At 36.6% G+C, this 22,008-nt stretch overlaps 1 protein-coding gene across 1 annotated transcript in view; it reads right to left on the bottom strand.

Moving 5' to 3' along the window:
* Positions 1-4,925: 4,925 nt before the first annotated feature.
* TMTC2 (transmembrane O-mannosyltransferase targeting cadherins 2) overlaps positions 4,926-22,008 on the bottom strand; it is a 373,997-nt gene continuing 356,914 nt past the window's right edge. The window contains exon 12 of the mRNA XM_058673524.1: positions 4,926-5,449. Within this exon, the coding sequence (XP_058529507.1) occupies positions 5,270-5,449 (180 nt within the window). The 3' untranslated portion in view covers positions 4,926-5,269. The remainder of the gene's footprint in view (positions 5,450-22,008) is intronic.

Below are 22,008 nucleotides of genomic sequence, written 5' to 3'. Positions count from 1 at the left end.
TTAATTAGAAAAATTGTTTCCTGATTCCCAGGAACCATCACTGGGAATTTAACACTCTACTCTGTCTATATGACTGAAGAATGACTGATAGCTTTGTCTTGAATGAGCAAAACACCTATAAACTCCAAAGGAAGGAGGGAAAATTAAATCTATTTCTGAACACATTGTTCTAGCCTCAACTTTAAATTTATTGAACATTTTGTTAGTCTTCCCGTTCATACTATTCATTCCTTACTGTTTTTCTTCCCAATACAGTGACACAATATGGAACACAGGTCATTTCAAATTTCTCTAATCAAATAGTTCATCTCTGTAACAGAAGATCATTTGTGATCTCTACAATAGAAAATTATTTGTGATCCATAACAATAATCTAATTCTCCCATCTTTTTTTTTTTTTTATTTCCTGGACTTTCCCCCTTAGGCAATCTCCAGAAACTTTCTAAACACCATTTTAGGTAGTTTTATACTGTTTTTATATTTCTCCAGGAATTTTTAATGATCTTATCACATCTCAGACATTTCTAATTTTGTCATCTGAAGAAAAAATCTTCTGGGGAAATAAAAGCTCCTTTCTCTACTTTTTGGAAGCAAATGACACAAAAACACCAGGGGTCAGATGTGAGAAGCTGAAACATTTTGGGAAATGTAGAAAGAAAACTTCATAGGAATTTTAAGATAGCAAGAAACTTATATCCCAGATATCTTCAAGGGGGTAAAATACATCTAAAATCTCTATGAAACAACAGCAAACAACACATGATCAAGTGGCAGACGAAATACAAGCTGACTCAAAGGGTTCTGACTGGGTCGTACAGGAAGACCACCCAGACAATACATCTTTAATGCAAAACTAAACACAACTGAGTTACCACAGTGCATTGCCATTCAGCTTTGCTCGACTCTTACAGTGGATAGAAGTTTCAATATGCAAGCTAAATTTCCTAGCAATATTCCTTTATTGAACTGAATCAATGACTCCAATAACTGGAATTTAAATAGTATGCATCAGTCTTGTGATCCTAAATGTAATATTTGAATTAAGTGAACAATCATATCCTAAAGATACAAGTGAACTGAAATTATTATAATTGCTAAATCTCTTTCTGAAACTCAGTTTCTTTCCTACTTACAGAATAACAAAGGCTTAGATGTATTTTCCCTCTCCTACTGGAAATGCTGTATGAAAACTATCTTTATTCAGAAAGAAAATACATAAAGTTATAAATACCCCAGACTCAATATTTTTGGATTGTGATTTTTTTAAAAAAATCCTTTCTCATGAGCAAATAATAAGTAGAATCTGCATGCAGATTATATTTTATAGTCTTCTGCTCAATATAAATGTTGTGGGATAAAGAATGCATGCCAGAGAAGAAAGACACAGTCCTTGCTTATATTGGTTGTAACACAGAACTAAGTAACTACTTTATATAACTAGACCGCCTAATAACTGAGACCTTAGCCTGATGTTGTGTGCTTGTACCACCACTGACTAGTTTTGGAATCTTGGTCAAATCACTCAGTTTGTAAGCCTTATATTCCTCAGCTAGAAAGTAAATAGATTTAGTTGAAGGGCAACCAGGTATTTCTGGACGTTACAATGTTAATTTTTAAGATGTTTCCAAAGAATTACCTTTGTTGAATTTCATAAACATGTACAGTAAAAGTCATGGAGACTATGCTTTGTGGAAGATGAAATTATAAAGGATGTCATGAGGCAAAAATCAATCTCCTGAATTCTGGTTCAGTGCTAAGTTTGTACATGATACAAGACACGTGAGCGTCCCACAATTGGAGACATGCTTACTACTTGCTGATTTAATCACACTGGGCAAGTTATTCCACAATTTTGAACTTTAGTTTCCTTATGTTTAAATATGGGACAAGCCCATTCACCCATAGAGTGCTTGGAACAGAGTCATCATAACTGATTTGCACCAACGATAAAGAAAACAAGCAATAAACAATCACGTGGTTGCATAGCAATTTTAACAAGGCTGCTGGCTTCTTGGTTGTTTTTGCACCACTGCTACAATTGACCCCTGAAATTGGAACACACGTATTATCTCAGCAAAATATAACTGTCCCTTCATTAGGACCCAAAGGAAATAACCAGAGTCTTTTAAATACAATCATTTTTTGTCAAATTACATATTGAGGCCAGACATTAACAAATATACCATCTTTGGAACAGATTTCAGATATTCTTCCATAGGTCAACAATCAAGGAAAATAATATAAAGCCTTCTATATTTCTCCTGAATACAGTCAATCTGGTAATAGATATCATTTTACTATTATAATTATAGAAAATGGATTATTACTGATTATACACTAAAAAGGGTATATGCATTTCATTTTCAACTTTCACTCGTTTTAGCCTTCATCTTACCTCTGTTAAAATACCAGTCAGGGACCAGTATTGCTGCAAAGCAGGCAAAGCTATCATCTGTGCTGCAGACATTCCATATGGACACTGGTTCAAGTTCTGTATACTCCGCTTCCAATCCAGCTCCCTGCCAATGACCTGGAAAGGCAACAGAAGATGGCTCAAGTGTTTGGGCTCCCGGCTGCTCATGAAGACCAGGGAGAAGGCCCTGCTCTCCGCCTGGTCCTGCCTTGGCCTTTGGCAGCCATGCGGCGAGTTCAGCAGCAGTGGATGGTCTTTCTCTGTAGCTGACTTTCAAATACATAAGTGAATAAATAAATCTTTTCAAAAAAAAACTCCCAGAGACTTAAAGTGCTGCTACTGTAAATTAACCAAGAGCTTACACAACACATTTCTTATCAATGCTTTATTGTTGAAAACAAAATTGAAATTCTCTGGCACATAAAACAATTATTTCTACAAAAGGAAAGCCTACAAATCTTGATAATTTATACAAATAACAGTTTCTCAAAAAATAAAATTTTAATTTAGTAAACTTGTCTTGTGCTCTATATTTTTAGCACTGTCTGCAATAACCCACCATAAATCCCTGAGCGGAGACATTTTTGATCATGTTCAAATGCCCTCCCAACAACTCCCTCCCCCCCAAGTTGGTCAGTTACTAAGTCCAGCCCTGTAGTGAAGTGTCAGGGATGTTAGATATTAAAGATCCATGCATTTGATCACACAGGTCCAATCATTAATGCTACCTGGGAACTGGGTCAACACGAAGTGCCTCTACTGTGCATTCAGTGAATCTACTAAGAACCAAGTGCTGGAAAGGAACAACAATAACAGAAAGACACAAAATGTGAAGACTGGGGGGGGTCACTATACGTCAATAACTATTTAAATAAATAAAAATGTTAGACATTGAATTTATATTTATAGTCTTATATTAAGTTCCATCCTCCTGGCATTGTGGGTTTTTTTTTTTTTTGCTTTTTTGCAATTGCCAATGTACCAGAGGATGAAAAATATATACTTCAACCCACTGTTTTGGTTTGACCATGGGTTTGTTAAATGTTAAATATTCTGAAAACACAATGACTGAGCCATAATTTAACTTCTGGCCCTACAATGAAAGGTTGTAAAAGAAAATACATATTATTAAAGGGACTCCTTATTACCATCATCCAAAAATCTCTTACTACATTTGCCCTTCTCACAAAAACGCTATTGCCATAGAAACACTACTTTAAATTCTTTATCCCTCTGTATTCAGATATATAACAAAATACATAAAATATGGAGAAAACATAGTATGATGTGTTTGCATGTCCAGCTTCCTTTTAACGGAATCACTAATAATATATATATATGGAGTGTGACCAGGTAGAGAAAAGCTCATTTTCAGTTTCAAAGAACTGGCTTAATTTATCAAGTTTTCCATTACTCTGCTATGGTAGGTAATAAATAAATAAATATGAAAGGTACAGTATTGTTATTTTCTCTATAAAGAAGTTGATACTGGACTATTTTATGAAGTTAATTTTTAGTAGCAAAGTTTGACTGCAAGCCAAAATGTGTTCAGCAAATGTTTTTCTCTACTTCATTTATACTATTTTACTCATGAAATGATCAGTGAAGTGGTTACCAACAGGTAATGAAATAAAACACCAAATCTGCTAGTGAAAAATAGTTTTCAACTAAGAGAGGCTGTTGGCAGAAGATGTGGAAACATGTAACAAGCTAATGCTATCCTCTATTGCAGTTTAAAGCAGCGTGTGTTTGATGCGTTCTGGGAAGAGCAAAATAAGATAAAAATCATTCCTTGAAAATGTATCAGCATTATTGTTTGGATACCTATGAGAAAATGATTATCATTTCATACCTACTCTTTCCAAACACAAACTGGCAACTGTCATTATACACTCCTTTAGATAGACTTAATTTTTTAACCAGCAGCATCTGGGAGGCACAAATTAACCCTCTGTTTTGCTTAACAGCTGTTGGTTATAGAAACTAGAACACTTATAAACATCCCTTCCCTTTACCCTCCTCAACATACACACACTAGCCAGGAATACTCATTTTAAAAGGTTATTTCAAAACGTTGCTGCAGTGAATTCTGCTGGAAATGTAGGGGAACACACTGACAATATTAAAGAATGCCTGTGTGAGGCACAGAAGGCCTCTCCAGCCTTGCCCAGCTCCACTGGCCACTCCTCTCCCAAGTCCTGCTCAGCACGGGATGCTCCAAACACGAAAGTCTGTGACCCCCCAAAACATAAGACACTGTGTGTACTAACTGAGGAACAGCTGCAGATTCTCACAGAGCCTGACACAATGCTAAATACCACCACCAACAAAGATGCTTCCTAGACTGCAGAAATTGATAAGCAGGCTGTCCTAAAGGGTAAGCCAGCAGCGTTAGGACAACCTAGGAAAGCCAGTGGCTCACTGGGCCTCCCGCTATGCTTTAATCACTCCCTATTAACACGCAATCTTTCATAGTTCACCGTGGCTGAACACACACTCCGACTTCCTCTCACAGTGTTTAAGGAATAATATAATTTTGAAATTAGCTTTCAAAAATGAACAAGGTCTGTATTTTAAGCACCCTCCCCTTTTACAAATCCCAAAAGATCCCTGTTTTAAGTGCTCTGGTTTACAGTCTATGGGTAACAAATCCATCCTCCAGGAGGTTTCCCATGTTCCCCTTTTTGGTGTTAGTGACCATGTCAACAGCAAAGTGGATCACCCAGGAGCGGCAGCGACTTCAATGACCCCTGCCCTGAAGTCCGAAACCAGCTCTTGTCACAGCACTGCTGGGAGGTGTTGTCCAGTAATAAAGTCCACTTTGTCAAAAGCAGGACGAGGTTCTGCCGTCCCGTGTCATGTCTCAGAAGTCTTTAAGCCTTGCTTTTCCATGATGTTCCACAGTTTCCGCAGATTGGACTGTGTGATCACATCATCTGGCTTGAGCTGCAGGGCACGCAGGTAGTTTGCCTCTGCCTTCTGGAGCTTGCCATTAAGGTGCAGAATGGCCCCTAGGTTCATCAATGCAGCTGGATACTGCAACATGAGAAAGGAAGGAAAACAGTTAAGCGGTCATTTCAAGCCTTCTTTCGTGGAAGACAAAAATCATCATTCACTAATGTAAATGATTCCTTCTGTCTAGCAGAAATCTGTGGAAGCAATTTAGCAATTTCTGTACATGAAGATAACTAAGTAGTTAAAAATTCAAACAGCTGCTATTACTTGTGTTTTAAATAGCATTTGCAGCTTACAGAAATTATTTTTTTCTCTAGCAAGAAAACCGAGGTAAAACACAAAGACCTAGTAATCTGGTTAGATTTTGCTGTTCAAGCAGCAGCTTAATTTCAAATCAAAAGATTTTTTTCCTAATCAGTTAAAAGAAGTAAAAAAAAAAAAAAGTTAAGCATAAAATAGAAGTGCATTTTCTGTTTTCTCATAAAATACTCTAGATTTTTTATGCTAAAACAAAACTAAAACATTTCATTGATGTTTTCAGGGTTAGAAACCTGAAGAAAATTCAAAAGCAATCACTTCCGTCATGGTCACACCTAAATTAAGTGATTTATCACATCAAGTCAACATAGAAAACTGTCAGAATGGATAAAACACAGTACAGAGAAATGTAACAATTTTAAGTCTTACATTATTTGTTAAAAACACTTCAGCCATCATAGATTTTTCATTAATGCCTGGTAACCGCAATATGAATGTATTTTGTATAAAAGTTTTAAAATGTTGAAAAGTAGCTTAAAAAACTGATCCTGTAACATTAGTTTAATACAAGGGTTTCCATCTCATAGCTCTTAGACATTGGCTAACAACACTGAAACGCATTTATCAAAGGGAAAAAAAATACTTCTCTACCTATCAACAAAGGCTGTTCTGCTTTTGTCTTGTCCCTGAAATTCTCTGGCTCAAACACAGCAGCTAATATTTTGGCAGTTATATAAACACATATTTCAACTATCAGATAGAATGAAGTGTTTATGCTGTGCTTAGGTTTTCATGTTACAGATAGGGTCAGCTATTAATTGTCCAACTCTGTATGACAGCTTAAAATAATTAACTATTATTTTTTAAGATTTACTCTTCACAGTGTAAACATTTTTTCAGCTGAATTCATGTGACTTCACTCTTTACTGTAAAAATGACCATTTCTGTACCCAAAACAATGCTAAGGGCGAACGTGGAAATAGCTGAGAGTAAACTGACTAGAGGAAAAAAGGATCTTATTTGGATTTTAAGGGATCTGGGTTTCTTTCTCAACCACTGTGACCTTGGTTAGGCCCCTAAGCTATCTTTGCTCCAATTCTTTCACTGTGAAATACTGAAATAACCTTAACTTTTCTTCATGCTCATGGGAAGATATGAGAAAAATAAGCAAATACATGCTGCAACACACAGGTTCAAAGCAGACACTCTACAAATGTCAAAGTCACTTTTCCTAGTTTCATTTTGCTTGGGGTCAAACACATGCTGCTTTTCTAATCTGTATGATGCCAAACCTTTATAATTTGGATTTCAGGGGCTATATTAAATGTGCCTGTATATAGCAAAGTTATCATAAATCTTTCATAACTGGTCATTATTTCAAATCCTTCTTCATTCTCTTTTCTTTGCCAAAAATAATTTTATAAATATAAGCAATTCTTGACCTTCAAAAACTTTTTATGGTCTGGATGACTCCAAACGTATCAAGAAAAATACAGGTGGTCAGCTTCTAACTTTAAACCCCAATCCAAACAAACACAGTTGTAAATGACATGTGCAGTGAAGAACTCCACAATGGGAATGAAAATACCACCACCTACTCTGTCTTCCCGAAAGGACCTGGTTATCACACCACAGCTATAATCAAGGGCTCCTTGACGCCCAGGCACATTTCTGAATTATGTCTGCCAACAGAGCCTTGCATGACTATCAATAAATAGCTACTAAAGTGATGATGAAGTGTGTTCATGGCCTGAAGTAGGAGAGAAGTAGATAAAATGTTTGGACTTCCTGCTATCCCGAGTGGCAAGTAAGGCAAAAGGGAGGGACAGCCGATGGTTGGAGACCACTCCTCACTAACCAGAAATAGAGAGCAGGCCCAGTGTTGAGGCTGAGACAAACCAGATGGCTCTGTGGGGTGGTCAGCCATTTCCTGGGTCCTTTAGTACAAACATGCTAAACCTTCAGTGTTTGTATCCATAACTGCAAGTCGAAGGAATTATAAAACACTCTCACAGGCTATGGACTCAAATTGCCCAGGTTCACATGGCAGTTCTACTGTAGGAATGGAGTAAAAGTTAGGAGAGGGTTGAGATCTGTTTCTTCAACAAATGGGATGGTAAGTGTACCTCCCTCACAGTGCTGCCGTAGAGATTACATGAGAATACAAACATCATTGTCTTTTTTTCCCTCCATGTTCTTTCAACATCAAGGAATTTTCCTGTTAGTGTGCCTAAACAGGTGCTAATTCCAAAAGCAAAGCAACAAGCCCTGTCTTCACTAGCATTTTTTACCCTTTTAAGGCTAAACCTGTAAAAAAAAATGGGTATCAAAGTATATCATGCTGCATAAATAGGCCTTTGCATTGTATTACCAAATTGTAGCTTGGGGCTCTTCTATGCTTGGAACACTTTGAAGTTACCTACCTACCATGATATAAAGAAAAATAGTATTTTAATATTATTATTAAAAAGCACAATTCATATAAGTTAAATCTCTTCTGGAAGGACTTCAAAATGCTAATTATAATACTGTTTTTGCAACAACTTTAATTTTGTATCAGGAATACTAATGTTCCTCACTAAAGAAAGCTGTATAAGTTGGTAATATGAACTTAATGTGAGGAAACAGATCTCAAGGAAGATCATATATGCTCATTCACTACCTTCTCTAAAGATTAAAAATACATGAAAGCTAAAAATATGTAGATTTATGAACATCATTCAATATTTTAAGCCATTACCCATGTCATTTGCAAAATCTTGGTTTGAATTTAAATATCTATGTTAAAGTTTTCTACCTGACCAGCTTACAAATATGCATTAGATAATGTCTAAAGTATTACCATAACTTTTTAGCTGACTGAATAGAAATGAATGACATTTACATGCAGGCATACTAAACAATGAGATAAGAGAATCATTACTCTAGTTATTTGCTTTGAAAGTATGGAGCTATTTTGATTGAATTCCATGTGTTAAGAAATTTATGAAAGAAAGACTTCTTTCTTCTCACAGGGTAATTTCTTTTTCTACTCAAAGATAGAGGCTTTAGTTTTTTTTAATCTGGTCATATCTGCCTTGCATGGCCGTGGCTTGGGCAGCATGGTGGCTGCATGATGTCTTTGAGACAAACTGTGGAAATTCCTTGTGAGAGTGGTATCAGCATGCCTGGGAAGCTTAAGAAAAATAGCTGAAGCTCACTTACTGAATGAAAATATGTTGTATGCTCGTTAACAGTGAGAAGCACCGATGCGGAAGTCACCTTCAGATGGAAGAATACATCATTTACAGTTGTTGATGAGATTTCTTGTAAGAAGTTATAACATGCAGACTGAAACGTTATATTAAATGTTTGTTTTCTTGTAAAGAAGTGTTTTCTTGGTCATACAATTATTTAAGTGCATAAATATTTAAATGAAGTGCTATTTACAGAAGTCACGAAAGGTTAAACGAGAACAGAAGCAAAGGGTATGGAAAGCTTTCCAATAACCAAAGAACAGCACACAGAAGTTTCTCAGCAGACAGAAAGAATGCACAGCCATGTATCAAGAATTTCAGAAGGTGACTGATTACAGATTGATGCTCTTTCTCTCCAAAAGTTGTAACTTATGTGCCTGGGAGAGATACCTAACCAAACAGCTAATGTCTCCCCTCTCACACATTATTTTTTATTAAAGATGGTTGACGGAATGTTCAGCTTGTGGCTAAGACAAAGAGCAGCCTGCAGTCCAGTAATATGGAACTTCTGGCTCTGTATCACAAATGATGCCGCTTCCTACTGCTCAGATTAGAAAAGGGACAGTTTTCTTGGACAGTTGCTTTCCCTCAAAATCACACCTAAGTAGTGTAAGAAGTATCTTTGTCTAGGCTCTAGGCAATTCCACTTTTACTATAATTTCAGTATCATTTTTAGCTTACTTCTCCCATGTTGCAGAACGTATGCAAAATTAAAATAAAAGATGTATATTGGATTAGGGGAGAAAAAAAACTCAAGACCATGAAAAATCTGATTTTAGTCTAAGCTCCTTAATATTGCCAAAGAACCCAACCAAACTCACTCCTTGTCCTTAGTCTTAGGAAGAAACATAGGTAGGAGAAAAGATAAAATGGGGGTTAGGATTGGGAATCAGTTTTTCTACCAAAACAAAATGAAAAAAAAAAAACCTTTATGCACAGAACTTGGGCAAGACGCAGAGAAAGAGGACTTGAAGATGTTCTAGTTGAGTGGGAAGTAGGTTCCCAGCGTTTCAAGTTCCCTGGGGCCAATGCTTCCTCAAGGATAACTAAGAGACAAGAAGAAATATGGGACAGATGAAGATGGTGACAACACATCAAACTATGTAATTTTATAACTTTTTATTTTCATTGAAGGGTTGTATATTTAGTTTTACAAACTAACTGACTTTTACAAGAGAATGACTCAACTTAATCCAACTTAGACTAATAAATATTCAATTAATACAATACACATTTGGGGATTTTTTCATTACAACTACCTTTAACCTTCCTTTGGAAAATAATCTGCAAACTTAAATGAGTTTACACTATCAAGTTTTTAATGGATTCTCACTTTTTAATGTAGCTCACAAATAATTTAACGAAGGCTGCAAATTGCCATCCAACTGTATTCAACTGAAATTGCTTACTCAATTGAATTTACTGGAGCAGTGACCATGATGTTTAAACTTAACTGTATAAATATGTTAAGAAACATTATTTAAAAACAACTCTTTTCCATGAGATTTTTTGTCAGGCAGATATTAAAAATAAGTCTTGAAATAAAGTTTTTAAGGTGACCTCTTAGGCTAACAAAAAAACATTAAATAAGCTAAAAAAATATTTAAATACATCATTTCCCTCAGTTCCAGTGCCTCTCAACTTTTGTCCCAGTGGCTTGTGCAATGGGCTGTTATCAAGCTAGAATCTTGAATAAATTATCTTTGATTCTTTATATTTTCCCTACTACATATTAGCATGCTCATGTCCAATTTTAAGTCTTTGGAAAATTACCCTCAAATTTCTATCAAGTCTATCTCCTAATTATACCCCACCCATTCCTCCAACATGGTTTAAGCCCTAAGCAACTTTTCTTGGATTATTTTAAATACCATTACTTTGACCAAGGAAAATAAGAATAAGTGAACAGGTCACTGAACAGATTGATGGGTGACAGACTGAGTGAACAAACACAGCGGTAAAGCAGTATACAAGTTTTATAATTTATTAATTTTAGGCATACAAAAAGTTCAGAGAATGCAACACAATCTGTGTACTCATCTAACAAAGAAAACTATAAATACATTTGAAACATACAAGTATGTATAATACAATGCTGAGCAACTCCCCAAAGACTATCACACTCTCTTGGAATTGGCATTTATCACTTCTGTGTGTGTTTTACGTATTTTTGTGTGCACACATAACAAATTTAAAGATGACTTCAAAGTTTTCATCTTACTGATGGATCATCATCTATCATTAAATGCCAGCCTGCCAAGCACTCAGCTTCAATGTGAGTTTTTTGGTTTTGGAATTCTTTGTGTTGACACAAGGAAAGGTTAGTTCTGCCACATGAATTCCACTGTATCACTATCTCAATGAGTTAATGTAAACTCTTCCCCAGTGGCTTCTGATCAAGAGTCTGCAGCATCTCTGACTCAATTACAGGAAAGTTGCTAGAAGCAGTAGCGGGATCACAATTTGCCAGTTGTTGCCAAATTATCTTTCAATGTCATCATACATAAATGCATTAACATCAAAATGTAAAAGTAGTTGGGGTTAGGGTTGTAGCATAGTGAGTAAAGCTGCCTGCAATGCTGCCATCCACTAAGGGTGCTGGCTCAAATGCTAGCCGCTTCACTTCTCACTTAGCTCCTTGCTGATGTATTTAGGATAGCAGAGAGGACAGCCCAAGTACTTGGGCATTTGCACTCATGTGGATATTCCAAAAGAATTTCCTGGATCCTGGATTCGGACTGCTCCAGCTCTGGCTAACTTGGCCACTTGGGGGAGTAGACCAGCAGATAGAAGCACTCTCCCTTTAACCTTCTCCCTCTCCCTATCTCTTGCTCTGTAAACTCTTGCCTGTCAAATAAGTAATTTTGCATTAGAAAAAATGCTTGGTTGGTAGCCCGATTCTGTTGAATCCAAAGTTGCAAAATATTACCTTATGCTGTGCTCAATTTCCTTTCCTTGATAATTAGATATTGACATTTTATAAATATGTTGCATACCGATATTTTGTATTCAGTGACACAGCTGTCAGTAACATTTGGCTACAGTGAGTTTCCAAGTACCTTCTCTTACATGGCATTATATGAAAAGGGAAAACACAGAATTCACATTTTTTCAAAGCAGGCCCTTAATAGCACTGTCTGTCCACTGTTTCCCAAGACTCAATACCAGACAACTACTGTTCCTAAAAAGAAAGAAATATGTTATAGTCAAAATGGGACACCCTTGATGTGGACAGACTTTCAGTGGGAGTGTGATGGTTGATGACAAAAACCTTGAAGGCAGAGGGATTATCTGAACATTTTAGTGCAACTCTGGGGGAACCCTTGGCTACTCTACAGGGTAGGACGGCAGTCTCTAACAGCTAGCATGCAGAAGGAACTTTTCTCTATGGCCTTTCTATCTTATGCATATTTTCTGCCTTTTGGATTTCTTTTTTATTTTTACTTCCATTTTCATGAACAACAAAAAATTGAAGATGCACAGTATGTTTGCTTTTATCGTGTTTCATTACTGTTGACATTATGAAAGCCCAGTATCCCACCCTACTTCTAAACTGTCAGCCTTCTATGGTCCCTGCTTTCACTTTGTTCCTTACTCAATATATCACCCATCTGACCATTTGTTCTTCTAAAACACAGTGGTGTTATGGTGGTTTTAACCTGTGCCTACAGAAAAGAAACCAGATTCTTCATCACTGTACCATGACTCTTCTCACCCTCAAATTCAAAATAATCCTTCAATGTTCATTCTGCTTGAGCCCCAAGAAACTTACCATTTTTTTCAAAAAAGAAAAAAAATATATATATATATATTTATTTATTTATATTGGGAAGGCAGATCCACAAAGAGAAGGAGAGAATAGAAAGATCTATCTGCTGGTTTACTCCCCAAATGCCTCCAATGGCTGAAGCTGAGCCAATGAAAGCAAGAAACCAGAAGTCAGAAGCCAGGGTCTAGGATCTTCTTCTGGGACTCCCATGTGGATCCCAATTACCTGAGCCATTCTCCGTTGCTTTCCCAGGCCACAAGCAGGGAGCTGGATGGGAAACAGAGCAGCTGGGACATAACCAGGTGTTTATACAGGATGCTGGCACATGGAGGCAAAAAATTAGCCAGTTGAACCAATGTACTGCTCTGAAACTTTTGTTTCTACCAGGAACTCTCTCATATACTATTTCTTATTGTAAACTGTTTCTCTAACAAAGTGTTTCTTCTATTCTCTTTGAAAACTTCATTAATTTTTCAAAAAAGTCTAACAACCTATTATTCACAGCTTATTTCACTATGTTCTCACAGTACTGTCTACATGTATTAGTTTCAGCATTTATGATGATAAATTAGATCTACTTCTTATCTAAGTGTTTGACCTTTTTGCTAGAGGGCAAAAAATACAGTGAATGCGAATTTACTTTAATTGCCTTTATGCTGTTAGGCTCAGGCTCTGGCACATGAAAGAAAATCAATCAGTGTTTGTTGAAACAAGACAAACTTGCAGGGTTCAGCAAATGGAGACGATACAGGAAAAGTGAAATCTATACTAATACCAATGCAATTTAACAAATATTTATTGAGCACCTACTATATATCAAGGTCTCTTCCCGATACTGGATAAAGGGTGAACAAAAATGGTATTTGGGGGGGGGCTGATATTGTGGCACAGTGACTTAAACTGCTGCTGCCTACAGCATTACATAGGAACCTCAGATCAAGTCCTGGCTGTACCACTTCCAACATAGCTTTGCTGGGCCTGGGAAAGCAGCGGAAGACGGCCCACATGCCTGGGCATCAGCGATCCGCGTAGGAAATTGGGATGGAGTTTTAGGCTCCTGCCTTCCCCCTGGTTGAGTTTGAAGCCACTGCCGCCATTTGGGGAGGAACCAGGGGATAGAAGATATCTTCCTGTTTTCTTTCTCTGTGTAACTGTACCTTTCAGACAAATAAATCCTTTAAAAAATGGTGTAGAATTTTTAGTCTATATGGCTTTGGTTAGTGATGAACTCATAACTGACATTTTTTTTTATCAGTTGCAAGGGCACATTCATTACCTCAATTATACTTCTCACAGGTAAGAGGTAGGTAAAAGTTTTATCCATCCAGGGATGCCAGAAGATTGCACAGCGAATTGTGCTCCAAGAGTTTATCATCCAAAGAATGAACAAATTCTAACAATCCAGAGAAGAATGAAGCATATCTACCAGGGAGATATTAAGACTGAACTATAGGGGAAGGACACATAATTTCTTCATGGCCATGCAGCTACTGCACCTGATGAATCATCAGGTCGCTTCAAGTTCTTTGTGCCTCTGGAATGAGAATGGCACACAGACTTCTGAAATTGCTGGGTTGCCTCAAAATCAATTTGTTGCTTTTTCAAAGCATGTTTAGCAGACTGCTGGAGGCAAGCCCAAAGTGGAAAGCAGGCCTAATACAGGAGTCTGCATTTCAATTAGTTCGTAGATTAAGTTGTCAATAGTGATAGCTGTGATGTTAACCCACCTGGGACCAAACCAAAATGGGAAAAATGCCTATTAAAAACATAATAAATAGCATAATAAACCAAAAGAGTTTCACAAAACACATTGACAAAACAAAGGCCCACAAGCAATGGAATGCCTCAATTCATACATGATACTTCTTTGCATTCATATTTTGTATGACAGCCATATTTTGAAAAAAAAAAGCATCTGTGTAAAAAGATTTACCAAGTTGTACACACAGCGAGGGAAAACACAGGAAATCTAGCAACAGCCAAGCCAATTTTGACAGATAGTACAAATGATTCATTCTGAGTCCCTGTTTCAACAATTTTGAATAAACAAAGCAGATCCAGGTGACAAGTGCTGTATTAAGGGAGTAGTTTCAATGTGTCACTGACACATTTTATCCTATACACTCAATTCTTCCCTCCTACATCTGTCCCATCCCAGTGGGTGTTACAAGAACGTTCATTTAAGTTTTATGATGGGTGTGATTGCCACAATATGGGGTGCTATTCATTTCTATGGCAATCAAAATGCCAACAGCTATGGTTTGGGGGAGAACAGACAGTGATGGTAACAGGATATTTCGAAGGCGGTGGTTATTTCTAACAGACTTTCAAGTGTATCTACTGAATGAAGAATACAACCTCAACAAAACGACCTTCACTGAAGATGATCCTGTTTCAATGCGAGGTTTTCTGATACCTTTTATTTTACAGGATCCAAACAGAAAACACAGATCCCAGGCCACCTAAGTTTCATTTGCACTTTTACAAAACATAATCAGTATACTACCTGAATTTGAAACAAGCATGCAGCTCACCATTTTACGTTAAATTACTAGGCAAAGGAGCTACCCACGAGAGAAAACATTTTATGACTCCAAGCACATATTGGCTAATAAAAAGGTTGAAAATAAGTAGAACTGAAGGAATGGAAAAGAATATGAGCAACAAGCAAGCATTATCTTACAGGAGCTGGCTGTTCTTAAAAGACTACAAAATCCAACAGCATCCTCCTTTCCTTCCCTTGAACAAAATCTCTTGCCATTCCAAATATGAATGACTTAAGCAACATAATTCACTGCAAGTTTATTCATTTCTTTATAGCATGAAGGAGGAACATGTGCACATTTTCTCTATCATAATCACATTACACAGCAGGATTTTCAGCTGTGCCAGTCATCCAAGTGTGTACAAGTGAGGTGTGAGCCTGATTACATGCAATGAAATGACGGCTCATTCCACGATTTCAAACATGGTACCGCAATAACCACGGTATTATTAGCCATACAATTCAAATAGTTGTTAGAAGTTGAGATTCACACATACAAAATTTAAAAATAAAAATGTTATGTATGGAAGGCAGGAAATTGTATGTTTTCTCCTGTCCTTTGACTTTGCATATTAATCATCTGGCACTGGCACACACACACACACACACTCCAGAAAATGTGAATAAACGGAATTTATTTTACTACAAAAAATAATCTGACTTCACGATGTTTTTTTATTACATGCATTTCCATCAAATTTTTGAAGACTTGTATTTACAGATTTTAAAATTTTTGAACAAAATTAAGCTTTTTAATTCCAATTTATATCAGAAGTACTCTCACGTGCATCAAGACACTCATTCACTGTACTGCATAATCAAGGGTATAACACACTCACAAGAGAAATTTCCACTGTCTCCTCTTCTTGCCCCAAGAGCTTGGCATCCAGCGGGACAGGTCCATGCTCATGATAAATCCAAGTCTTATCAGCCCATAAGGGCCTCACCTCTAAGTAGGGTTTAGGGTTTCAATAAAGAAATGTGGGGGGATTTGGACATTCAAGCCATAACAGATGTGTTACGAATTTTTTTTTTTAGCCCTCAGCCAAAGCAGATGGGGACTATCGTGTAAACAAGAAGGATTAATGCAGTGGTACAAATTTCATTCAGGGCAATCACACCTGAACATGACATTAGAAGGCAGCCACAGCCTATTTAAAGAATAAATATTTAAAAAGAAATCACAGCGCTTATTCCCTATTGCCTTTGTTCACACAGCAAGCAGAAAGTGCTTCTAAAACTATACTGGGACTTTTGATGACCAGATCAAACATATGGAAAGGTGTAAAGCAATTCCTCCAAAAACGAAATCTTTGCTAGAACTTAAAATGTAAACATGCTTTCTGACACATTGCATTCTATTTGTACTTTTACAGGCCCATGACTTTGTTGATAGATGCTTGGAAAAATAATGATGCAAAGTCTTCACACATCATTTCAGAAAATAATCCATGAAGGCACACGAAAGTAAAGCCATGCTGGACTCCAAGCCATCATACTTGCCAAGGTGTCACACCTGCTTAAAATGTAAAAAAAATAAATGTGGCTTGCATGCTTCTAAGCACATGGTTAACCTCTGCCACTCACAGAGTACAAGCTCATATTTCATTTTCAGTAGTTCTCCATTCTACTGCATTCTACTCTATTTCTATAAATCTTGTATCTGAAATTGTCACAGACTGCATTAATTACCTCCACATATTAAAGCAGGTGCATTCAACCCATTTTTTTGTTATCTGAATGGCTCTAAGACATTTTTGAGCATTAGCCTACAAATGAATATACGAAACAAATTTGCATTGCTTTTTGTAAAATCTACCCATGTACTTTGAACAAATCTATTCTTGATAATCTGTAAGACTCCTTACTGTGATCTAGTCTATTAATATAGAAAAGGAAACACATCCCAGAAAAATGCAAGTAGCTGCCAGTCTCCAATGTATTTATTAGGTACTTTTTTTCAACCACATGCACAAATAATAGCTAAAATAAAACTTGAAATGTAAGGCGGGACAAGCTAAATTATTTCAGACACAGAGACTAGCCCTCATATGCCAATTCTGATTCATTTTAGATCTACTTTCAATACTGACATGAGGAATCATAATGATTATACAGTGCATGCTAAATATGCTCACAGAATCATGACAGAGTACATTCTCACCTACTCAAAAAAAAAAATTTACATTAAAATGCAACAAACTGGAAATAGTGATCTAATGTCTGAGTACACTAACTCCGGCCACATATTACCTCTATTCATGATTCAGGTCTGAACAAGCAAAAATAAACATGTCTCAAGGAGTTCAAAAGGCATCTCTTTTCAATCTAACACATAAGATTTCAGAGGCACTATCTTGTTCTGCTATTACATAGTTATTTTTAAAAAGATTTATTGTATTTGTTTGAATGTCAGAGTGACAGAAGAGACAAAGATACAGAGAGAGACAGAGAAAGCCCACTTCACTCTCCAAATGGTCACACAGACAAGGCCAACCATGCAAAAGCGAGGATCCTGGAACTCTATCTATGTGCCCCACAAGGAGGGAGGGGCTCATATAATTGGTCCACCTTCTACAGCCTTCCCATGTGCACTAGCAGAGAGCTGGGTTGGAAGTGGAGAGGCCAGGTCTTGAACTAAGCTCATATTACATATCAGCAGTACAGTGGTGGCTTAATTCACTGTGATACAACTCTGGCCCACATATCAGTATTTTTAAAACAAAGTACATTAACAATATTTCATTAAGTATCTTATTAAAATATAAACCATTAATCTCGTAAGTGCTTAAAGCTCATTGCACATAATAAAGACAATTTTATCACCTTGAATGGCTCATAGAAATTAAGTTACATAACTTAACACTTTTATTTACTTCAGTCAGAAATAAGTTTCAGAACTTTGTTAACTTCTTTGATTCATCCAAGAGAATTAAATGAATTAAGTCCTGAATGCTAAGTGGGCACAGTCTCTCAGAAACAGCCTTTAGCAGTGAACTAAGGAGAGGGCAACTGACTGATTTGCAGATCAACTCAATTTCAAAAACTGTGCATGGGAGAACACGGACTACAGTTATCCCAAGAGACAGGGATCAGTACTTTTAGCTGCCTCTTACTATACACATGTAACTGAGAAGGATGAGATGAAAATTTATCACAATAAAATAAAGCTAAAAATTTAATAATATCACCGAGGGAACTTCCACAGGTACAGAAGGGCTAAGGTGTTACCTGCTCAAAGGTCTCCGATCGTAATTATTAAAATGTCATCAGTTCAAGTCACCTATTACAGGCAGTCTTCTCAGCCCTTTCTCCTTTCACCTGACATCCACCACTTTAAATGAGACTTGTTCATTTGTGCACTCATGTATTTGTCAGCAGCTACTTGCTGAAGATCGACTTCAAGATGGGGCATTGTACTAAATAAATAAATAAATAAATAAACCCACACACAAAACAGCTAACACTTTAGTCTTCTATTTGCAAGAAACCAAAAACAAACACAAAAAATAAGCAAACCCCCCCCCCCAAAAAAAATCTTTGGTATTGTGGTACTAAGACAACAATTTGACAAAGAAAAGATTTAATGAAACATACATGACAGGAGAGATCACCAAACAAGTCTGATGGTAGTAATCTCAGTAAGAAAGCAAATATAACACCAAAAGCATGTTCTTTCCAGCAACTGATAAGCACATTTCTTAATGTGTTTAATCAATTGCTCATCCTCAAGAATTTGGTAGTCTAGTGTTATTATTGGATTACTATAGCAGCTTATAGTTCATGTTTCTTCAGGGGCTAGCAAAAAACACCATTGATCTTACTTCTATTTGTTATTCTTTAAGTAGAATTCAGTAAACAAAAAATAAGCACATATCTATCAGATAACTTAAAGAAGCCTACATTTAACATTATAATTAGTACTATTACTTTTCATTTAAAGACAGGACTGTAAAAAGTGACTGTAGTGGAGTGTATACAAGGACGAAACACATAAGTTAAAGCAGAACAAAGTTATGAGCAGTGATTAGTTATCCTGTTAAAACATGTGGTTATCGGGCCCGATGCCGTGGCTAAATTCCTTGCCTTGAACGCACCTGGATCCCATATGGGTACCAGTTTTAATCCCAGCAGCTCCACTTCCCATCCAGCTCCCTGCTTGTGGCCTAGGAAAGCAGATGAGGATGGCCCAAAGCTTTGGGACTCTGCACCTGTGTGGGAGACCTGGAAGAAGTTCCTGGTTCTTGGCTTCGGATCGACACAGCACCGGCTGTTGTGCTCACTTGGGGAGTGAATCATCGGCTAAAAGATCTTCCTCTCTGTCTCTCCTCCTCTCTGTCTATCTGACTTTGTAATAAAATAAATACATCTTTTTAAAAAAATCACGTGGTTATCAGCATGAACTGTATAATTAGTTACTTTGCAACTTTACATATATATACACATATATACATATATATATATAAATGTATTTTAGGCTTCAATAATCAGTATTTAATACTGAAAATACTTGTTTTTCAAGCATTCTACTGTAGATTTACACTTGCACTGGGCTCTCCTATTGGCATTACTCCAAATGGAATAGCACATATCCCAGGAAAAGATACCCTGGACCATACTTTCACCTACAATCCATCTATGGTAAGGCATTTCAATCATGTCCTGCCCTAGAACTGACCACAGACAAAACCACCCTATCCATGTCTCTGGACTTAGATGATGATGATGATGATTGCTTGATTTGCTCATGGCAATTTAAGTATTAGCTTCTATGTGATGGCAGGAGAAGATACTAATGAACAGCAACAAGTACGGAGCTGAACCCTGTGTGTAAAACCATCTTAAGCAATAGAGTGAATAAAAAGGAAAAGTGTATTCTATTCTCAAAATGGTTTTTTAAAATCAAGGGAAGAGGGGCAGTAGCAAATACAAACATTATAAACAAATCAAAACACACAAAGGGCTAATGAATCATTCTGACATTCTCCTATAATACTATCCACTTTTGGAAGCACTCTACTTTGCTTAGATTATAACTGAGAACCACTATACAGACCACAGTTTATTTATCAGAAGTATCAACCCACAGTTTATTATTACATTTTTTTTTATGAAGAACACTCACCACATGCGTAACTGTTTTGTATAGCAACACAAACTGTCTCAGACAATACAGGGATATTTTAGTTTGATACTGTTTTCAGCCAAGCATTCTACCAGCTGCCAGGGCTGGTAAAGTCTCATTTCACCCTCATAAAATGAGAAGGGAGGGATCGGCCTCCATCTACTCTCTCCCTTTATCATGAAGCAGAAAATTATAGAGCAAGTCTGCTTTGAGCACAAGCACTGCTGCTTCACAGACTAAATATATTTAATGATTCTTTCTTTATCTATAGACTGAAAAATAGCCTATGTTCCCTACCACCACGAACAGTGATTACATGAGGGTAAGATACACCTGTGCTTACCTACCTTGCTATTTACTCAAGACAAAATTTCTGTTCCATGTGGGCACAAACAACCCGAAGGTATGTATGTCCTAAGGCTATGACACTGACCAAAGTCTTTCCAGTTTCAAGCAGGCCATGCTAAGAGGTAAGCAAGTGAGTAAGGGATCATGGCTTGTCAATTGCAAGCTTCTGAAATATCCCTTATGATAATAATTTGCTATCTGCTTTGTGAATGTAATTTGTCTAGTGAATATAGCAGTATAATGGGCTGTTAAACTTCCACATGACAAATCATTTTCATTCTCATAGAATTATTTAACTTACATTATATATAAAACCTCTTTCTTCTTGTTTTGTTGTATCAATGGGACAAAAAGTCTATGCTTGATTGATTATACCCAGGTACTCCCTATTGGTTTTCACTGTAATATTTTTCAAAGTCCACCAACTTACATGATCACAACTGATCCTCATAACTGCCCCAAAGAGACCTGCACTCTCGAAGATTAAACTGTTGACAGTAACACGTCTAGGAAGTACTGCTCCTGGGTCCAAGACCCAGTGCTGCCCATCCTAGTTTCTCTTCATTTCCGCTCTATTCAAACTCTTTATGTAGTGATATGGTGACTATTTTCTTCCAAGTATTCAAGGGGTTCATGTGTGTCATAAGCATTTATATAGATTAACTAAGAGAATTAACAACAGAATTATTGAACAGTAGTAACAGCTATTTTCACAAGAATGCATTTTATGTAATTTTTTTCAAAGTGTATTAAAAAGTTTTTGGGGTCTAGGAAACAATTCCAAAAACTTCTCAATATTGTCAGGTCAGTTTACTGATTGAAAAAGAAAAAAAAAAGCCACCCAAAATAGCTATCCAGCATTCCTCATGAACTAGTCTTAGGAATAAATAATAGAGTAGGTATACACATAGTTTGGAAAATTTTAGAATTTCACAGAAATGTTATTATATTACAAAATATTACCAAAACAAAAGATGTATCTCAGTGGTAAAATTCAAGTTTTTAGGTGGTACTTCCTAATTAGAATGCAACTGAATTAAAAGTTATAAATAAGATGATCACCCAATCCTGGAAAGAAAGCAACAGTTTTAAAAATTGAGAAACAGGATTTCTGTTTTGTGAATTCTTCAATCAAAAAACAACAACAGGCCTTTGGAGAATCTTTTACTTTGTCTTTATCTCAACAGGCATCCATGGAGAATGACAAACATTTTTGCATGTAACATATACAAATGCATTTCTTAGGCTGAATCTCAAAAGCTAGACTTCTACATTAAATATTTTTCCTAATGCCGGGGGAATCTAGGGAAAAGTAAAATACATTAATCCTAGCAGAGGGAGATTCAAAACAGCATATGC

Source organism: Ochotona princeps, chromosome 15 (genome assembly GCF_030435755.1).
Source record: "Ochotona princeps isolate mOchPri1 chromosome 15, mOchPri1.hap1, whole genome shotgun sequence".
Classification (NCBI taxonomy): Eukaryota; Metazoa; Chordata; class Mammalia; order Lagomorpha; family Ochotonidae; genus Ochotona; species Ochotona princeps.
This window is presented reverse-complemented; position numbering and strand designations above follow the sequence as displayed.